The following is a 15,831-nucleotide window of genomic DNA, read 5'->3' on the forward strand; positions in this document are numbered from 1 at the left end:
GTAGGCAGTGCTACTAGGTTTGTGTAAGTATACCCTGTGATAGTCACACAATGAAATCACCTAATGATACATTTCTTAGACCATATCCTTCTCATTAAGTGGTGTTGCATGACTGTAATGCCATGTCTAAGATGGATATATCATGCACCATGTTTTAGTTTGTAGCTGTTAAATTTATAGTAAGATTCTACTCCTGTGCAATCTCCTATAAAAATATACTCCTTAATTTAGATCCTCTACTGTTTACATCTTCATTTTTTTCTTCATAGGGATACATACCTATCTAAATCAATGCAGAATGGTATATTAGGAAGTTTTTGCCTATACATAGTAGGAGAATACCCAGTGAGTCACTGAGGGCCTTATCATCTCACATAATAAATTCATACCTAGTTTTTAGGGTTGGTTTGACTCTGTACTATCATCAGGGCCTCATGTGATTTCTACAGTTTCAACTTTGTCATTCTCAGCATGTTTATAATGGCTTCTCTCGTGGCCTGAAGATGACTACTGTACTTCTAAGTATGCTGCACAAATACTTTGTATATATGGAAAAGTGAAGTTCTCTGTTGGCACCTCTGTGAGGGAACATAACTTGCCCCAAATGCTTTCCAGTAGACTTCCTCTCAAGTCCCATTGGTGAGAATTGGGCTTGGGGTGGCAAGAGGATTGGAATGGCTGTTGGTGTGGACCAATCAGGAATGGGTGGCTTAGTGGAGAATTATCACTGGAATTAAGTTGGGGGTCTAACGCAGTGAAAAATGGGGGTGGGATGAGAAAAAAGTATCTGCTGCCACAGGTGCTGTTTCTGGTTTTCCCACCTGGAAAGTTAATATCCTGGTAGTTTTATAAGGGAAGGAAAGATAATTTTTTAGCATATCTACTGAGTTTGATGTTGGTTCTTAGTAGTATTTTATTCATTGACCTACTCATTTGTATGTTGGACATCAAACATTGTGTACCAGATACTGTGCTTGGCATGGCAATAGTAGCCAGATAACACATTGTCCTTGCATTCAAGTGTCTGCAACTGACGGTGGAACAAAGTAGCTCAGTTAAGAGGCTAAGATAGTTACTCTGAAATAAACTGATTTTAGTAAATTAATTTTTCAACAGGAGATGTTGGTCATGTGGACTGGGAACATGAATTCATTTGAAAAACCAGTTTTGGGTAAGTTGATAGTTGGGAGGGAATGATGTTAGGGTTTTATTTCTCTTTTCAAAACTTACGTTAGTTGGACTTCTGCCTCATATACATGTAAGAGGCCCTGTACTAAAAATTAAAATCTTTAGTAATTTGAGAAGCATAATTATATAGTCCCAGTACTAATTAATTAGTACATTATTTCTCCTGAAGTAGGTCAATTTGAAGACTAAATGAAGACTGGGTTCAGAAATCCAAAGATGATACTTAACGTAGTTTAACTTGGTTGAGCTTATCACTGATGCTGTCATGTGTTTTGGAAATCATTCACAGAGAGAGCAGTGGTGAAAATACAGGGTATAGTTTATCTCTGAGCCAGTCTTGCAGTACTTCAAATGGATGTTTGAATTTTCGTTGTATCAGACTGTATACAAGATTCCTGATTGTTTCATCTAAGAAAGTACCTGTAAGAATACCATTTAATTACTGAGTATACTATAGTATGTGTTATGCATTCCTTCATTTAATTTATTGTAACTAGACTATGAGATAGGTATGTTTTTCTCACTTAACAGAATAAGGAAACTCAGATTTTGCAAATAGTTTTTCTAGTCACACACCAATAATTTTTGCAACTCAAATTTGAATTTCAGCATTTGGCCTAATAAAACACAAGTTTTAATATGCTGAGTGTGTTGGGGGTTCCTGTTCCCCGTTTTAGTGTTTAACTAGGAAGGACCCACAGGCTTCAGCACATAGTAGCACTAACAACTAAGATTTATTTCTGCAAAAGGCTACAAAGATGTATTATTAGCAAAGGACAAAATGCATGGGATAAAATCTGGAGGAAACTAAGCACAGGCTTCTAAGAGTCCTCTCCCTGTGGAGAAACACAGGATGTGCTTAATTCCTCCAGCAATGAATTGTGACAACATATGTAAGATGTTTTCTACCAGAGAAGCTCATTAGAGACTCAGTGCTCAAGATTTTTATTGGGGTTGGTCATGTAGCCACTTCTGTCTAGTACATATCAAAATTCCAGGTTCCCAGATGGAAAGCAGATGTTAGCATACACTATAATTGTTTATACAGTTTAGACACAGTGAGCCATACTTGTAGGTGACAGATTCTCTTTCTCTGAGGGAAAGTTTGTAGAGTCTTTTAGGGATTTATATAATAGTAACTTTTAGATTTTTAATTTTGTCCATAACTGTATTATATACACATACATATTATTGTCTTGGTTACTTTTCTCTCATTGCTGGGACAAAATACCTGACGCCCAAAATTAAGGAAGGAAAGGTTTATTTCGCTTACAGTTTGTGGAGGTTTCAGTCCATACTTGGCAGATTACAAGGCAGACTGGCACATGTCAGAGAGCTACATCTCAGGGTGGCAGAACACAGCAAAAGCAACCAGTACACACCAGGGCGGAATGGGGAGGAAAGGCCTCAAGCACCCTTTTCCTCTCCCTTACATATGCAAACTATCCACCCCAGGGCGGGTGCATCTCAAATGCCTAATCAATCAAACTCTAAAAGCCTGCCCCATGGCCGCATGAGGCTTTGGGGGGACACCCAGACATAAACCATAACAATTACATTGTTAAAGAACAATGTAGGGAAATAGTAATTTAAACCACCTAAGTCAGGATGTTACAGAATTTACCTTTACTTCATGAAGGCCTGTTTGTTGGCATTTATTTATTTATTTAATGGGTTTTGGTTTTTTTGGCTTCTTGACACAGGGTTTCACTATGCAATTCAGGCTGGTCTTGTACTCACTATGTATCCCAGGCTCCCTTGAACTTAACAGTGATCCTTCTGCATCCGCCTCCTGAATGCTGGGCTTACAGGCGTGTGCCACCACACTCGGGTGTGATTGGCTTTGAAACACATGAGATCTTTTTTTTTTGAGACAGGGACTCTCTTAAGTACTAAATTGCTCAGCTAGACAGTTGTCTTGGCTCATCCTCACAGAGTGCTGAGTTTACAGACTGTACCACCATACTCAGATCTTTATTGCTGTTTGAAATCTGCTTTATGTTACACAAACAAGACAAAGTGGATAGGGAAAGTTCCATACCTGAAAGTGGAAAGTTCTAAGTTTAAAAAGTTAACCACTTAATAGTTTACCCCAGCATTATTCGGGCAGCATGTTTGTTTACACACTATCCCGGTGTTGCTTGCACAGTTGTCATTTCAAGCAGTCAATTCTTGTATTGAATAAATTTGATTAAATTGTTTTATGTTTCATGTTATAAAAATTAACAAAAAATATGCACCTTTTGGTCATCCTGTATTTAAATATTTTGACAAGTAAGTGGTTAAGTAGATTTCCCTATTGCAGCACTTGACAGATTCCTTAACACAGTAATGTGTACTGTGAGTCTCCTACAGTGACTAGAGCATACATATAACATTTCCCTAACTTATTAGATCATGGAATTTCTTTAGTGAGGACTCTCTCAAGTATGGGTCCTGCTGTAACATTCATTGTTCTTTAAAATAGAACAGGTCAGTGAGAAACTCTTACAGAATGACAGTGGGAAGCCATTAAAACATTTTAGGTAAAGGAGAGAGAGAAACAAAACAACTTTAGAAAAAAATTAAAGCAAAATCTTGTATATCTTTTGCTGCCTTACTGATAAAACCTGTTTGGAATCTTCCCTGCCTGGATATCCCTTTTCCTGCACGTTTCATAGAACAGTGTGATTAAGTGATGAGGTCTGTGGATCATTGCATTCATACTTGTGGCCAACTGTACAGTACCTGACAAAGTATCAAAAATGTCTTTAGCAAAGACTCAGTGTACAGTGTATGCAGGAAATTTGAAATATTGTGGCTCAAAAATATTGTACCTTTTTTAAAGGAGCAATATAATAGACATAAAAATCAGGCGCTATGCCTTTATTTTAATAATGTCATTTTGAAAAACACCTTTGGAATTTTTAAAACTTAAGTTTTATTTTTTTCCAACATCAACTTCTTTTTTATGATCTTTATGACCTTTTATTTTCTTAGAGTTGTTCCATCATAACCACTGTGGTTTGTATCTAGATGTCCTCCCCAAAGGCATAGGTAGGGTTTTGGGCAGGTGGCTGGATCAAGGATGTGTAATGCTGGGATTAAGTGTTCGATGATGGATTAAGGGTGCCCCACTTAGGGTGTGAATGCTACTGACTCATAAGGGCAGGTAGTCTGCATGGAATATAAAGGACTGAAAGAGGGCTGCTGCTGTCACTTACTACTTTGCTGCTTTGGTGCCTTCCTCCTGTCCTGCTTTGCCATGGATTGTTTCTCCTCTGTGATGTCCCTCTGCCATGCCAGCTTGCCTTGGAGACAGCTGACTGAACTAAAACCTGTACAGTGAGCTGAAATAAACCTTTCCTCCTTTAACTTTGGGTGTTGGTATTTTGTTCCAGGAGTAAGAGAAAGTAACTAAGACACCATTTAAAAAATTTTAACTACTAGATTTCTTTTGTGGTATATGGAATATAATTTTAAGTAATAAAATGGTCAATCTTCGTGGCTGCATCCATTCCTTGCCTTATAATAACAAAATCTACCCTTTAAAATCGGAATTAAAGGCTGGGCATGGTGGCACATGCCTGTAATCCCAGCTCTTGGAAGGCTAAGGCAGGAGGATTACTGCATGTTCCAGGCCAGCCTGGGCTACAAAGTAAGAGAGTTCAAGGCCAGCCTGAACTGCATAGTGAAACCTTCTCTCAAAAAGACCAAAACAAACAAACAAACAAAAAACCAACCAGCATTAAACCAAGGATGCCTGTTATCTTGTTGTCTCCCCTGTCCAGTATCGTACTAGAGGACCCAGCAAGGTGGCTGAATTTAAAATCAATAAATATCAAGTACATTTCTGTAAATTAGCAACAGAATAGTATCACTTCAGGTAGAGAAAAGATTACAAAATGTATAACATGTTTTGTGACAAATATTTGTGTCAAACCTTTAAAAGAGAAAATTATGATTAATTGAAACATTAAGAGCGCTAAACAAATGGAGAAAGAACTTTTTGTGGATTTGAATATTCAATATTGTAAAGATAGCAACTTTTTCCAATTATTTATAAGCTTATTTCAATTACTTAAATCATACCAGCTTTTCATTTTGGTAGAGCTTGAAAAGTTGATTGTAATATTTTTAAGAAAGACTAATGAGGTGAGAGTAGCCAAGGTACTGAAGATATAGTGAAAGAAAGGAAGACTTGCTTTACCATATTTCAAGAATTAGTATAAAATTCTAATAATTAAGATGACAGTAATATCAAGGAGAAATGGGCAGATCAAGGAAATAGAACAAAGAAATCCAGAAACTTGGTTTATGATTGGGCTGGCTTTGAGCACTTTTAGGGAGAGGATGAATTTCTTTAAGTAGTTCTAAGACAGTTGGTTATCCACATGGGAGACAACGACCTTGACTCCCTACTTAAACAGGGAAGGGAGAACTTTTAAAAAATTTCAGATAAAAACATTTTTAATGAGTTCTAGGCAGAGAAGAACTTAAAACAGACAACTCAAACCCTAAAACTTTTTAAAGATAAACTATAAAGTGAGAAAAAAAGTTGCAGAACATAATAACACAAGACTGTAAAAATTTTCACAACTAATAGGAAAAGACAATCCCATCCAATAGAATAGTGCACCAGATTAAAACTAGCACATTGGAGAAGAGGAAATGGAATGACCTGTAATGTTAGGGATGCTGGGGATGTGCCAATTAAAAGTATGTTAGAATACCAACTACAGACTCTCTGATTGTCAAAAATAAAAAGATCTGATTGCAGTAAGTTGCTAAGCATAGAACACATCCATCAGAGCTCTTGGGGTTTTGCTTCAGGCACCTGGGAAAACAAATTGATATCTAATCTATTGAAAATATGCCTACCCTTTGAACTAACACCCCAAGTATATATTCTAGATCAGAAGTCGGCTTGATAATTCATGAGTTAAGAATAGCTTTTTGAAAATTTATTTTTAAATGGTTGAAAAAATAAAAAGAATGTCTTATCTTTTGTAGTGAGAAAATTATATGGCATTCAAATTTTAGTGACCATAAATTCTTAGAATATTATCAGTCACTTATAGCTGTTTTCATAGTACCACATGAGACTCAAGTGGTTGCAAGGGATGGTATGGCCCACAAACCAAAAATCTTTATTGTCTAGCCCTTTGCCAAAAGAATTTGCCAGTCACTGTACCCTAAATAGATATTCTTATACATATGTACCAGGAAACATGTTCAGGTACAGTTATAGTTTGTAATAGCAGAAACCTAGAGGCAACCTACATGTCTGTTAAGAGTAGAGAAACTGTGGTATGTTAAGTGACAATACTATTAAGTAGTGAAAATTAATTGACTATCGCTGCATGCAATATATGTCTAAATTTCAGGAATGCAGTGTTAGGGGGAAAAAAAAGGCAAGTCTTGGAATTTCCCATGAGGAGACAGTTCAGAAACAGATACAGCTGAAACACTGGGGTTAAACTCAGAACAAAGGAGGGTGGTAATTTCGGAATAGAGGTTATTTTTGAAGAACTGGGAAAGAGAAGAGATTTGGAAGGGAACGTCAGAGATTATGTTCCTGTGTGTTATGCTGTGATCATTTATTTCTATGAGAAGTTTTATACATACTGTAGATTTTTATGAGTAGAGGTGAGAGGAAATTCATCAGTGCACTAGAACCTTTTTGATTTTGCTTAGAGAATCCCAACCTCCATGCTTCCCTTTCACCTCCTGAGCATTTTGGTTGTATCAGGAGCCCAGTTCAGACTCTCAAATAGAGAAAGAGGATTGATAGGATTCTTAGGTGGTCACAAAGCTGAGAGTCAAGGACTTGGTCATCATTATGACCCTCTGCCTCTCATTTTTCGTGCTCTGCTTAGTCTCAATTCTTTGACTACAGGTGGGCCTTTTCCACATGGTGGGCAGTATAACTGATAGTCTGCCAGGTCTGTGATTTAAGAGGCCAAGGAGTCAGGTTCTGTGCTTGGCCTGGGTAGGTCATTTAACTAACCTGTGGCTATAGGACTGGATTTGTTACCAGAAGAAACCCTGAAAGGAGGGGACAAGGTCCAGTTATGAGCTAGGAAACTTTCTTGGTTTGTATCTGCTCTGTGTCTATTATTTAAGTATAAAACAATATATGTGACTCTCTTTTGTGGGAGGTACCAGGAATTGAACTCAAGATCTTGCACTTGGCAGGCAGCCACTTGTGCCACTAAGCTATATTCCCACCCTCTGTGTGGCCCTTTTAAATACCTTTGTGGATATTAAGCCTATTTTGAAGTGAGCAAAATGACCAGTAAAAAATGTTCTGGTGTTGCCTAGGACGTACTACTCAGTGATTGTTGTGGGAACAGCATTAAAAATGTCTGTCGAGCATATTATTTATTTAAAAAAAATACAGCTATGGTGGCACACGCTTGTAATCCCATCACTTGGGAAGCTGAGGCAGGAGGATTGGTACAAGTACGAGGCCAGACTGGGCTACATAGTTAGTTCAAGGCCAGCCTGTACTACATAGCAGGACCTTGTCTCAAAAAAAAAAAAAAACCACAAACCAGCACACATACACACACACACACGCACGCACACACCGGCATGACCATGGAGGTCTTGCATGCTGCCACTTTATGTCATACCCACCGCACCCCATAATAAGGTCATTTAAGACATTATAGCAGTTCAGTCAAAATAGATTATACAGACTTGCTTTAAATATGATAAATCTGTTCTTGATGACTGAATATATATAAAAATATTGCGTTTTATTTATTTATTTGTGGACTTTACAAGTATCACTTAGTATTTGTTTCAGGTTACATTCAGGTTGCTATCTAGCCACCTTGTGAAGAAGTACCATTATCTCTTCCATAGGTAAACTATTTGCCTGTCCTGAATTGTTTAGGTAAATAGTTCTTTATGACCTCCATGGAACATGTTACACAAAGTTGCCGCTAGGAGAAGCTCCTACTATCAGCATAGTTCTTCTTAATATATACTTACATGGCTTTCAACCTGGGACACATGTGCAAAGCGTGTTTCCTCTGTTTACTACCTCCTTGGAATGCACATGGCTTGTCTTTCTCTTGATCGGCAGTGACAAAAGCCTTTGATTCTCAGAGTCAGCTACTCAAGTGCATAATTCTCTACCCTCTCTGAAGGCTCTCTGACTGCTGTAGAACTCCCCAAGATGAACTACTTGTGTGCCAGAAACATATCTAGTCAGAGTATCCCAAATGACTTGGTGATGTCTGTCTAGTTATTTTCTTATGATATAACAGAAAAAGGGGAAGTGGGAGAGTGGAAAATAGAAACTAAAAATCAGCTAAGTCTGTAACAAGGTTAGGTCTCAGATCTTACAATCTGTTGTCTTTCATGTTTCCTGGGTGATAGTCAGTGTGGAGTTTTTAGGATGGGTTTCAATGACAAAAGAAGACATGAATTAGTCTGATAAATTGCTGCAGTACAGGCTACAAGGAGAACTCTTTTGGTCTGGGTATAACTAGGAGGTTTAATTAGGAGGTTTAACTAGGCTGGGATCACTGGTTGTTTAAACTCCTTTGGCATTTAGTAGTTTTGTTCTGCCCAAAATGTAATAAAGTATTTCAATAGAGAGTTAAGACTAAGGTGTTTGATGGGTATGAAATAGCAGTTCACTGTTATTTTAATTTATATGTCTAGTTAATAGAGAGTTGAGCACATTTCTATACATGGTTGGCTATTTATATATCCATTCTGCAAAGTGCCTGCTGACATTTTTTTGCCCATTTTCTTGCTTTGTTTTGTTTTGGTAGCAGAAATCAAACTCAGGACCTTGCACTTGCAGGACCCAGCCCTGCCTATTTTCTTGGATATTGCTTTGTAAGTTATTTGTATAATCATGTAATGTTATATTAATCAAATTGAGTCGTATTTCTCAATGTTTATAATATTAAATTAACCATATAATTTATTTTCTGGGTTCTGAATTTTTAAGTTATTCATTTTTTCCCTTTTCTCTTTATAGGGTATGAACGTGATTTCTAATGAAGCTGGATTGGGATAATTTTTATGATCTTTGTATATTTACATATTTTTAAATTTTGCATTTGACTTGAAGTGCCATGAGAAAATTTGCATACTGCAAGGTGGTCCTAGCCACCTCCTTGATTTGGGTACTCTTGGATATGTTCCTGCTGCTTTACTTCAGTGAATGCAACAAATGTGATGAGAAAAAGGAGAGAGGACTTCCTGCTGGGGATGGTGAGTGACATAACACAATTGTTTTGATAAATATAGTCGTTTTTGCAAATTTGAATAAGATAAAACTTTACCTTTTTTAGATTAATTATAATCTAAGTATAGGTTATGTGTATAGTGGCTGCACTGTCTGCGCGTGTGTGTGTGATCATATTTCCAACAATTCTATGGTGGGTTTTTCTAACAGAATTATTAAAGTATCATTATTGAATAGCAACATTCAGTTTTTGTATTCAATATTAAATGTAATGTTTTATAGATTGTATTGCCAAATAATATAGAGAATCTCATACATAATTGGAACTATCAAAATTGTATAGAGAAGCCATAATGTTGAGTGGAACATTAAAATTATATTATCAGATAGCAGTAAAGTTTTTCCTGCCATCTTATTCCTATTAGCACTTCTAGGGACAGCTTAAGGTCAGGCTATAGAATAGGGCTGCAGTGAGATCGTTGCAGTGCTATGGAAAACAAAACATGAAGGACTTTGGTGGATAGTAGTCATATTTTTGGTGGAAGAAATTCAGTTTTAACCTCTGTGAATTCAAACCAGCCAACAAATAGCTATTTCGCCTCTTCCCCCTTCTTTTTTAGCTATAATGAAAATAGCTGCATGGTGAGAGTTTGTAATTCAGTTGTTCTGGGCTTTTCACTCTTAGTAATTAAGTTATAGAAAGCATGGTTGTACGGCACTTCCACTGTTTGGAGGAATTATATACAAATAATTATGCTTTCAACTTTTCTTTGAGTATATAGCCATACTTAATTTTTTTACACTTCTATAATAAGAATGGTACTTGGTCCCCCCAAATTTATAATCTGAAAATTACTTATTTTTAGTGGTAACTGTGTTAACTTTACCATAATTTTTATAGATGGACTGACATAACCAGTTCTGTTAATTTTTTCTTGGGAAATTTCCTTAAGTTGTTTAGTTGCTAACCACTGGATGGTAGTAATACATATGCTAACCCCTAACTGGTTTTGCAGTTTCTCCATACATTTTAATAAAACACATTTTTGGGGCTGGGGATTTAGCTCAGCGGCAGAAGCGCCTGCCTGGCAAGCGCAAGGTCGTGAGTTCAGTTCCCGGTACCGGAGAAAAACCAAAAAAAAAAAAAAAAAAAACATTTTTATTCAAAGATTATTAATTTGCATAATATTTACTTTGTGATTCTGCTGTCTAATAACTTTATTGGGTGATAAAACATTGCACCCTTAACTGTTGTTTAAGCAGTACCTCTGTGTATCTTTAAATCAAAGAACTGGTATTGCCATTTTCCAAGAATAAACTCAGGTATTTTTTCCCCAAACAGAATGGATTGTCTTTCCCTTCTTCTTACCCAACTCATTGTCATTTATAGTGGGAGCTTATGATATATTTTAAGTACACAGCTTTAGAAGGGAGAAAGAGTAAGACCTGTAGCATGTGAAGATTCACTTGTTGAGGGTTTTTAAAGCTCTGATGTGTGCTAGACAATGTACTCAGTGTTACTGATACACAGTTGAATGAGACAAACAGATCTTGAGACCTTCCCTTCAATAAAGGGTAATGAGAAAGAATAATTGTAGAAGATCAAAACAATAAATAATCACATTAGAGATGTGCACAAGAGCATAAAGGAAGGATGCCTTTGGGTGTCTGGGAAGGTGCAGTAGTGAAATATACTTCAGTATAATATCTGGGAGAGCAGGCATTTATCAAATTTGATGGAGGAGGTGAAGACTTGTTAAGCTAAAAAAAGAAGCTTGTGCAAGATAAGCAAGAAAGAGCTGATAGATCAGAGCATGGGATGAAGCTTTTGAGGGTGGCAAAGGCCACATTATGAATTATTGGGTTAATAATAGCCCTTACTTATTGCAGGCTGATCAGTCTGCAATCTCCCAAACGAGTGTATGGCGAAGGCTAAATAAAAGAGGCAAATGGAATGATTTTAGGGCTCCAGGAGGATCAAAGCCCTCTCACAGAATTTGAGATTCTCTCTGGGCTAAGACCAAGACCTTCTCTGAGTGGCCCATATTTATTTAGTTATCAGAAGAAGGGAGAGGAGTTCTCAAGAAGAGCAGAATTACTCAAGGACACTTAAGTAAGTCCAGAATTACTCAAGGACTTCTCCAAGCAATCTACCCAGGGGTGAGATGCCTGAGGCTATAGTCTTTATCTAGTTGAGATTGGATGCAGACGTCCTCAGCTGTGGTCTTGTCTTATCCTTTGAGGCTTTCCAACTTCATCCTCCATTATAGGTTTTAGTTAGGGATTAGTGACTCACAGTTGATTAATTTAAGTCCTGCTTGGGGCTGCTTCATAGTGGTGTCCATTAGTGAATGCCACAAAATCCTTATGACATTGTGAGGATTTTGGACTTAATCCTGTAGCCAGTGGTATTCCATTGAAGGATTTTAAACAAGGGAGTTAAGTCATTTGATCTGATCTGGGTTTTCAGAAGAATGTGTGGGTAGTCATTTGGCTGTTGGACTGGAAGAAAATGAGACAGGTAGCAGAAGCCAGTTGAACTAAGGTACTGGTGAAAGTTTGGAAAAGTACATACAGCCTACACTAAAATGACACTATCATAGTGCAATTTACATAATTTGGAAAGCCACTGAATATTTGGGAATAAAAGACAAAAGGTTTTGCAGTGATGCGAACCTTTTAGAGATTTCAGTGGTATAAACAACCCTCAGCAGCATATGTGGCATAGATTTGTCACCACTGGTTTAAGGTGACCCTCGGGTCTTTCTGGTTCATAAGAAGTGGACTTCTTAGAAAAGGAACAGTTTTGATGAGATTATAGGTCATGAAGCCCAGTAATGATATTTGTGCAGATTTTACTTAAGAAAGATGAGAATTTTCTGATAGATTTGGTAATGGGTTTTCAAGTGACTCTGGCAAATGTCACTAGAGTGGGTGTGAAAGCCAAGGGATATATTGTACCAGTGAAGTAGTACGCATGTGTAACTTAGTTTTGGGATGTGTCAGCATGAAGAGAAGGAGATAAAAGTCTATAAAAAGAGGAATGGAGCCAAAATTGCTTTTCTTTGTATGTATATATAGGGGAAGATTTAAAATATTGAGGAAAAAAAGAGTTAATTGAAAGAGCAAATTCTTAGATGAGTCAGTATGGTATCAAAACAGCGGAAAAGAATTATTCTTGAGAATCTTAAGGTTAATACAGTTTTGAAAACCACTAGTGTGGTAATCTTCAAGGAAAAAGGAGTACATTTTGTATAAAGTACAGAAGTACAAAGTGAAGGAGAAATAGTCAGGAAATAACCATGGAGACCTAGGAGATAGCATCATTGCCATTGAAGAAAAGGTGGATGAACAGTGAGTTCTCCCTGAAAAGTTTGTGAGGTTAGTGGACTTTGGAGGAAAGCTGGATATGAGTTAAATTTGGAATAGAAAAAGATAATGAAGAGGTTTTTGACCATAGAGTGTGTGGTGTTGGGTGGGCTCCATTGAGATGGAAGTCACCCATGGAAGAGTAGGTAAGAGGGATGGGCCACAAGCCAGAAGGTAAGTAGCTAAGTGAAGGTGGTCTTGAGAGGTAGCGTTTTTGTTGGGGCTTTGGAGTAGCTAAAGACTATTTCGGTAGTCTTACAAAGTTGAAGGGAAAGGAGAAGAAATAAGTCAAAGAAAGGAGTTGGTTGATGTTAATAAGAACAGTTTGAAAAATCCACCCTAATGTGAAGTTTCAGTGGAGTGATTGTTGAGAAATCCCAAGTCCAGTCAGAACCCTGACATTTCTTGTTCGGGTTCCACTGATGACAAATTTCGGTGGTGCTGCTGAACACGTTTTTTGCTGAAGGGGTGGGGGTCAATAGCACATAGTAAAATGGGCATACATGTCCTGTGTTCTAGAAGTCTCTAATAGAGCCTTCCAGAACTTTGATTTTTCATGTTATATGAATGCCAAAACGCAAAAAGTGGAGCAAATAAGACTAGAGAGTAATTGTTTCTGGCTGATGCTTGTGCCGCTGAGTTATATCCCCAGCCTGAGTAATAGTTTCAGTACTATAAGGATCTTACTTCTGAACATTCAGCCCAGTGCTAATTTGGTAAAAATTACCAAATCTCTTCTTTATAATAAAGATCTCCTAAGTTTAGGTGGAATTACTTAAATTGTTTGTGCTGAAGGCCTCTTACAAGATTTTTGATATATTTAACAGTTTTGTGGGATTCTTAATTTTGTTACTTGCCTACTTAAAGTAATAGAGGGCCAGTCTTTAATAAAATTCCAGAGGGGTTTGTTTTGTTTTGCTGAGTTATTCTCTTGTAGTTTTATACTTGTATTTTGTACTTTAAACTTGCTAAAAATAGTGAAGTTCTGTTGTTAGAGACTTAGATTAAGTATGCCTGTAGTCACAGGATTCTTGGAGGCTGAAACATACTGCAAGTTCCAGCCCTGCCTGGCCAGTTCAGTAATTTTGTTATCCTTCTTCTTCCATGAGAAAAATACAAATTAGAAATTTGAATGATTTATTAAAATACATTCAGAAGTATGTCATATAGTTTGTGTTAGTGAATTTGTAGTTTTCTCTGTAATTAAGTTCACAAAACATGGTACTTCTCGACATTGTCGTGTAAATGAAGTCTCACTAAAGTATGTAATAAAATTTTTGTTCTCCTGTACTTGGAAGCAACACTGTGTTAACTTTCTGCCATGGACAAAAATACCTGACCTTTGGGCCTGTGTAGGGGAGTACATCATGATGGGAATGCATGGTGGAAAAAGAGGGGGTTGCTTGCCTTGTGGCATCTGAGAAGAAACAGAGCAGAGTAGTGGCCCAGGGTCCCAATATCCCTTTAAAGGCATGTCCCCATATGACCAAAAAGATTTCCAGATAGACCCTACTTCATAAAGGTCCTGCCACCTCCCAGTTGTGCTATGGGCTAGAGACCAAACTGTTAGCACATAGGCTTTTTGGGAGACACCTATCCAAATCATAGCATGCACCTTGTCACTCTCTTGTCACAGTTGATTTGATTCTTTTTTTTGAACTTTATTCTTTTTACTAGGACATATTTTTCATACATATTGATCCCAGTCATCATAGAAATTTGTGCCTATGTATAATACATCTCAGTTCTTTTTTTTCCATTCCCCTTTTCTTTTCTTTTCTTTTCTTTTCTTTTCTTTTCTTTTCTTTTCTTGGTCTTTTTGAGACAGGGTCTCACTATGTAATTCAGGCTGGCCTTGAGCTCACTTTGTACCCGAGGCTGGCCTCGAACCCTAGGCAGTCCTTCTGCCTCAGCCTCCTGAATGTTAGGATTCAGGCATGCACCACCACACCCGACTTCCATTCCCCTTCTTTCCCTTTCCTTTTACACAAGCTCTGTTCTCATTTTTTCCCTTTCATTATCTCTTTTTTCTTTCCCCTCCCCACTGTCTTTTTAACTTTACCGTTTGAACATGCCCAATATATATATCCTCCATTATGCTCCCCATATATCCTTTGGGATTCTCACAAAAGAGAAGCAATGCAATATTTAATCTTGTGTATCTGATTTATTTCACTACATATTATAGTCTCAAGGTGCATCCATTTCCCCATAAATGATTCAAGTTTTTCCTTCTTTATGCCAGAGTAATAATCTGCTGTGTATAAATACATTTTCTTTTTCCATTCATCTTTTGATGAGTATATAGGCTGTTTCCAAGATTTTGCTATTATAAATTGTGCTACTATAAACATAGATGTGCATATTTCATTGTGATATTTCAATTTACTATAAACCCATGTTTGTAGTAGCACATATTTCATGCTTTTAACTCCTTCAGGAAGATATCCAGAAGGGGAATAGCTTAGTCAAATGGAACCTCTGTTTCTGGTTTTATGAGGAATCTTCATACTGACCTCCACAGTGGTTGTACCCCACCAGCAAGGGAGAAGGGTTCCCTTTTTCTCATGGCTTCCTCAGCTTTTGTTATTAGTTGATTTCTAAATGATAGCCATTCTTTTTGGAGATGGAATCTCAGTGTCGTTTTTATTTGCATTTCCTGAATGGCCAGGGGTGGTGAGCATTGTTTCATAGATTGATTTGCTATTTGTACTTCTTCATCTGAGAAATGTCTATTCATTTCAGATGCCCATTTTGGGGGTTGAGCCTTTAAATTTGGGGAGTCTGGTTTTTTCTCAGTTTGTTATATATTCTGGATGTTAGTCTTTTGTCTGAGGAGTAGCTGGTGAAATTTTTTTCCCAGTAGGTTGTCTCTTCACTCTGTTGGTGGTTTCCTTTGCTCTGTAGAAGTTTTTTAATTTGATATGATCTCAGTTGTTGATTATTTGTATTATTTCCTGTGCAGTCGGAGTTTTGTTCATAAAGTCTTTGCCTATGCTTATGTCTTCAAGAGTTTTACCTGCTCTGTCTTCTAGCAAATTAAGTGTTGCTGTTTTAATATTTAGATCTTTGATCCATTT

General features: G+C 37.2%; 1 protein-coding gene across 1 annotated transcript in view; it reads left to right on the forward strand.

Moving 5' to 3' along the window:
- Positions 1 to 1,116: 1,116 nt before the first annotated feature.
- Positions 1,117 to 15,831, forward strand: part of Galnt1 (polypeptide N-acetylgalactosaminyltransferase 1) — a 70,483-nt gene continuing 55,768 nt past the window's right edge. Inside the window, 2 exon segments of the mRNA XM_005415409.2 lie at positions 1,117 to 1,171; positions 9,173 to 9,408. Coding sequence (XP_005415466.1) covers positions 9,270 to 9,408 — 139 coding nt within the window. The 5' untranslated portion in view covers positions 1,117 to 1,171; positions 9,173 to 9,269.

Source organism: Chinchilla lanigera, unplaced genomic scaffold (genome assembly GCF_000276665.1).
Source record: "Chinchilla lanigera isolate Chin_1 unplaced genomic scaffold, ChiLan1.0 scaffold00001, whole genome shotgun sequence".
Taxonomy (NCBI): Eukaryota; Metazoa; Chordata; class Mammalia; order Rodentia; family Chinchillidae; genus Chinchilla; species Chinchilla lanigera.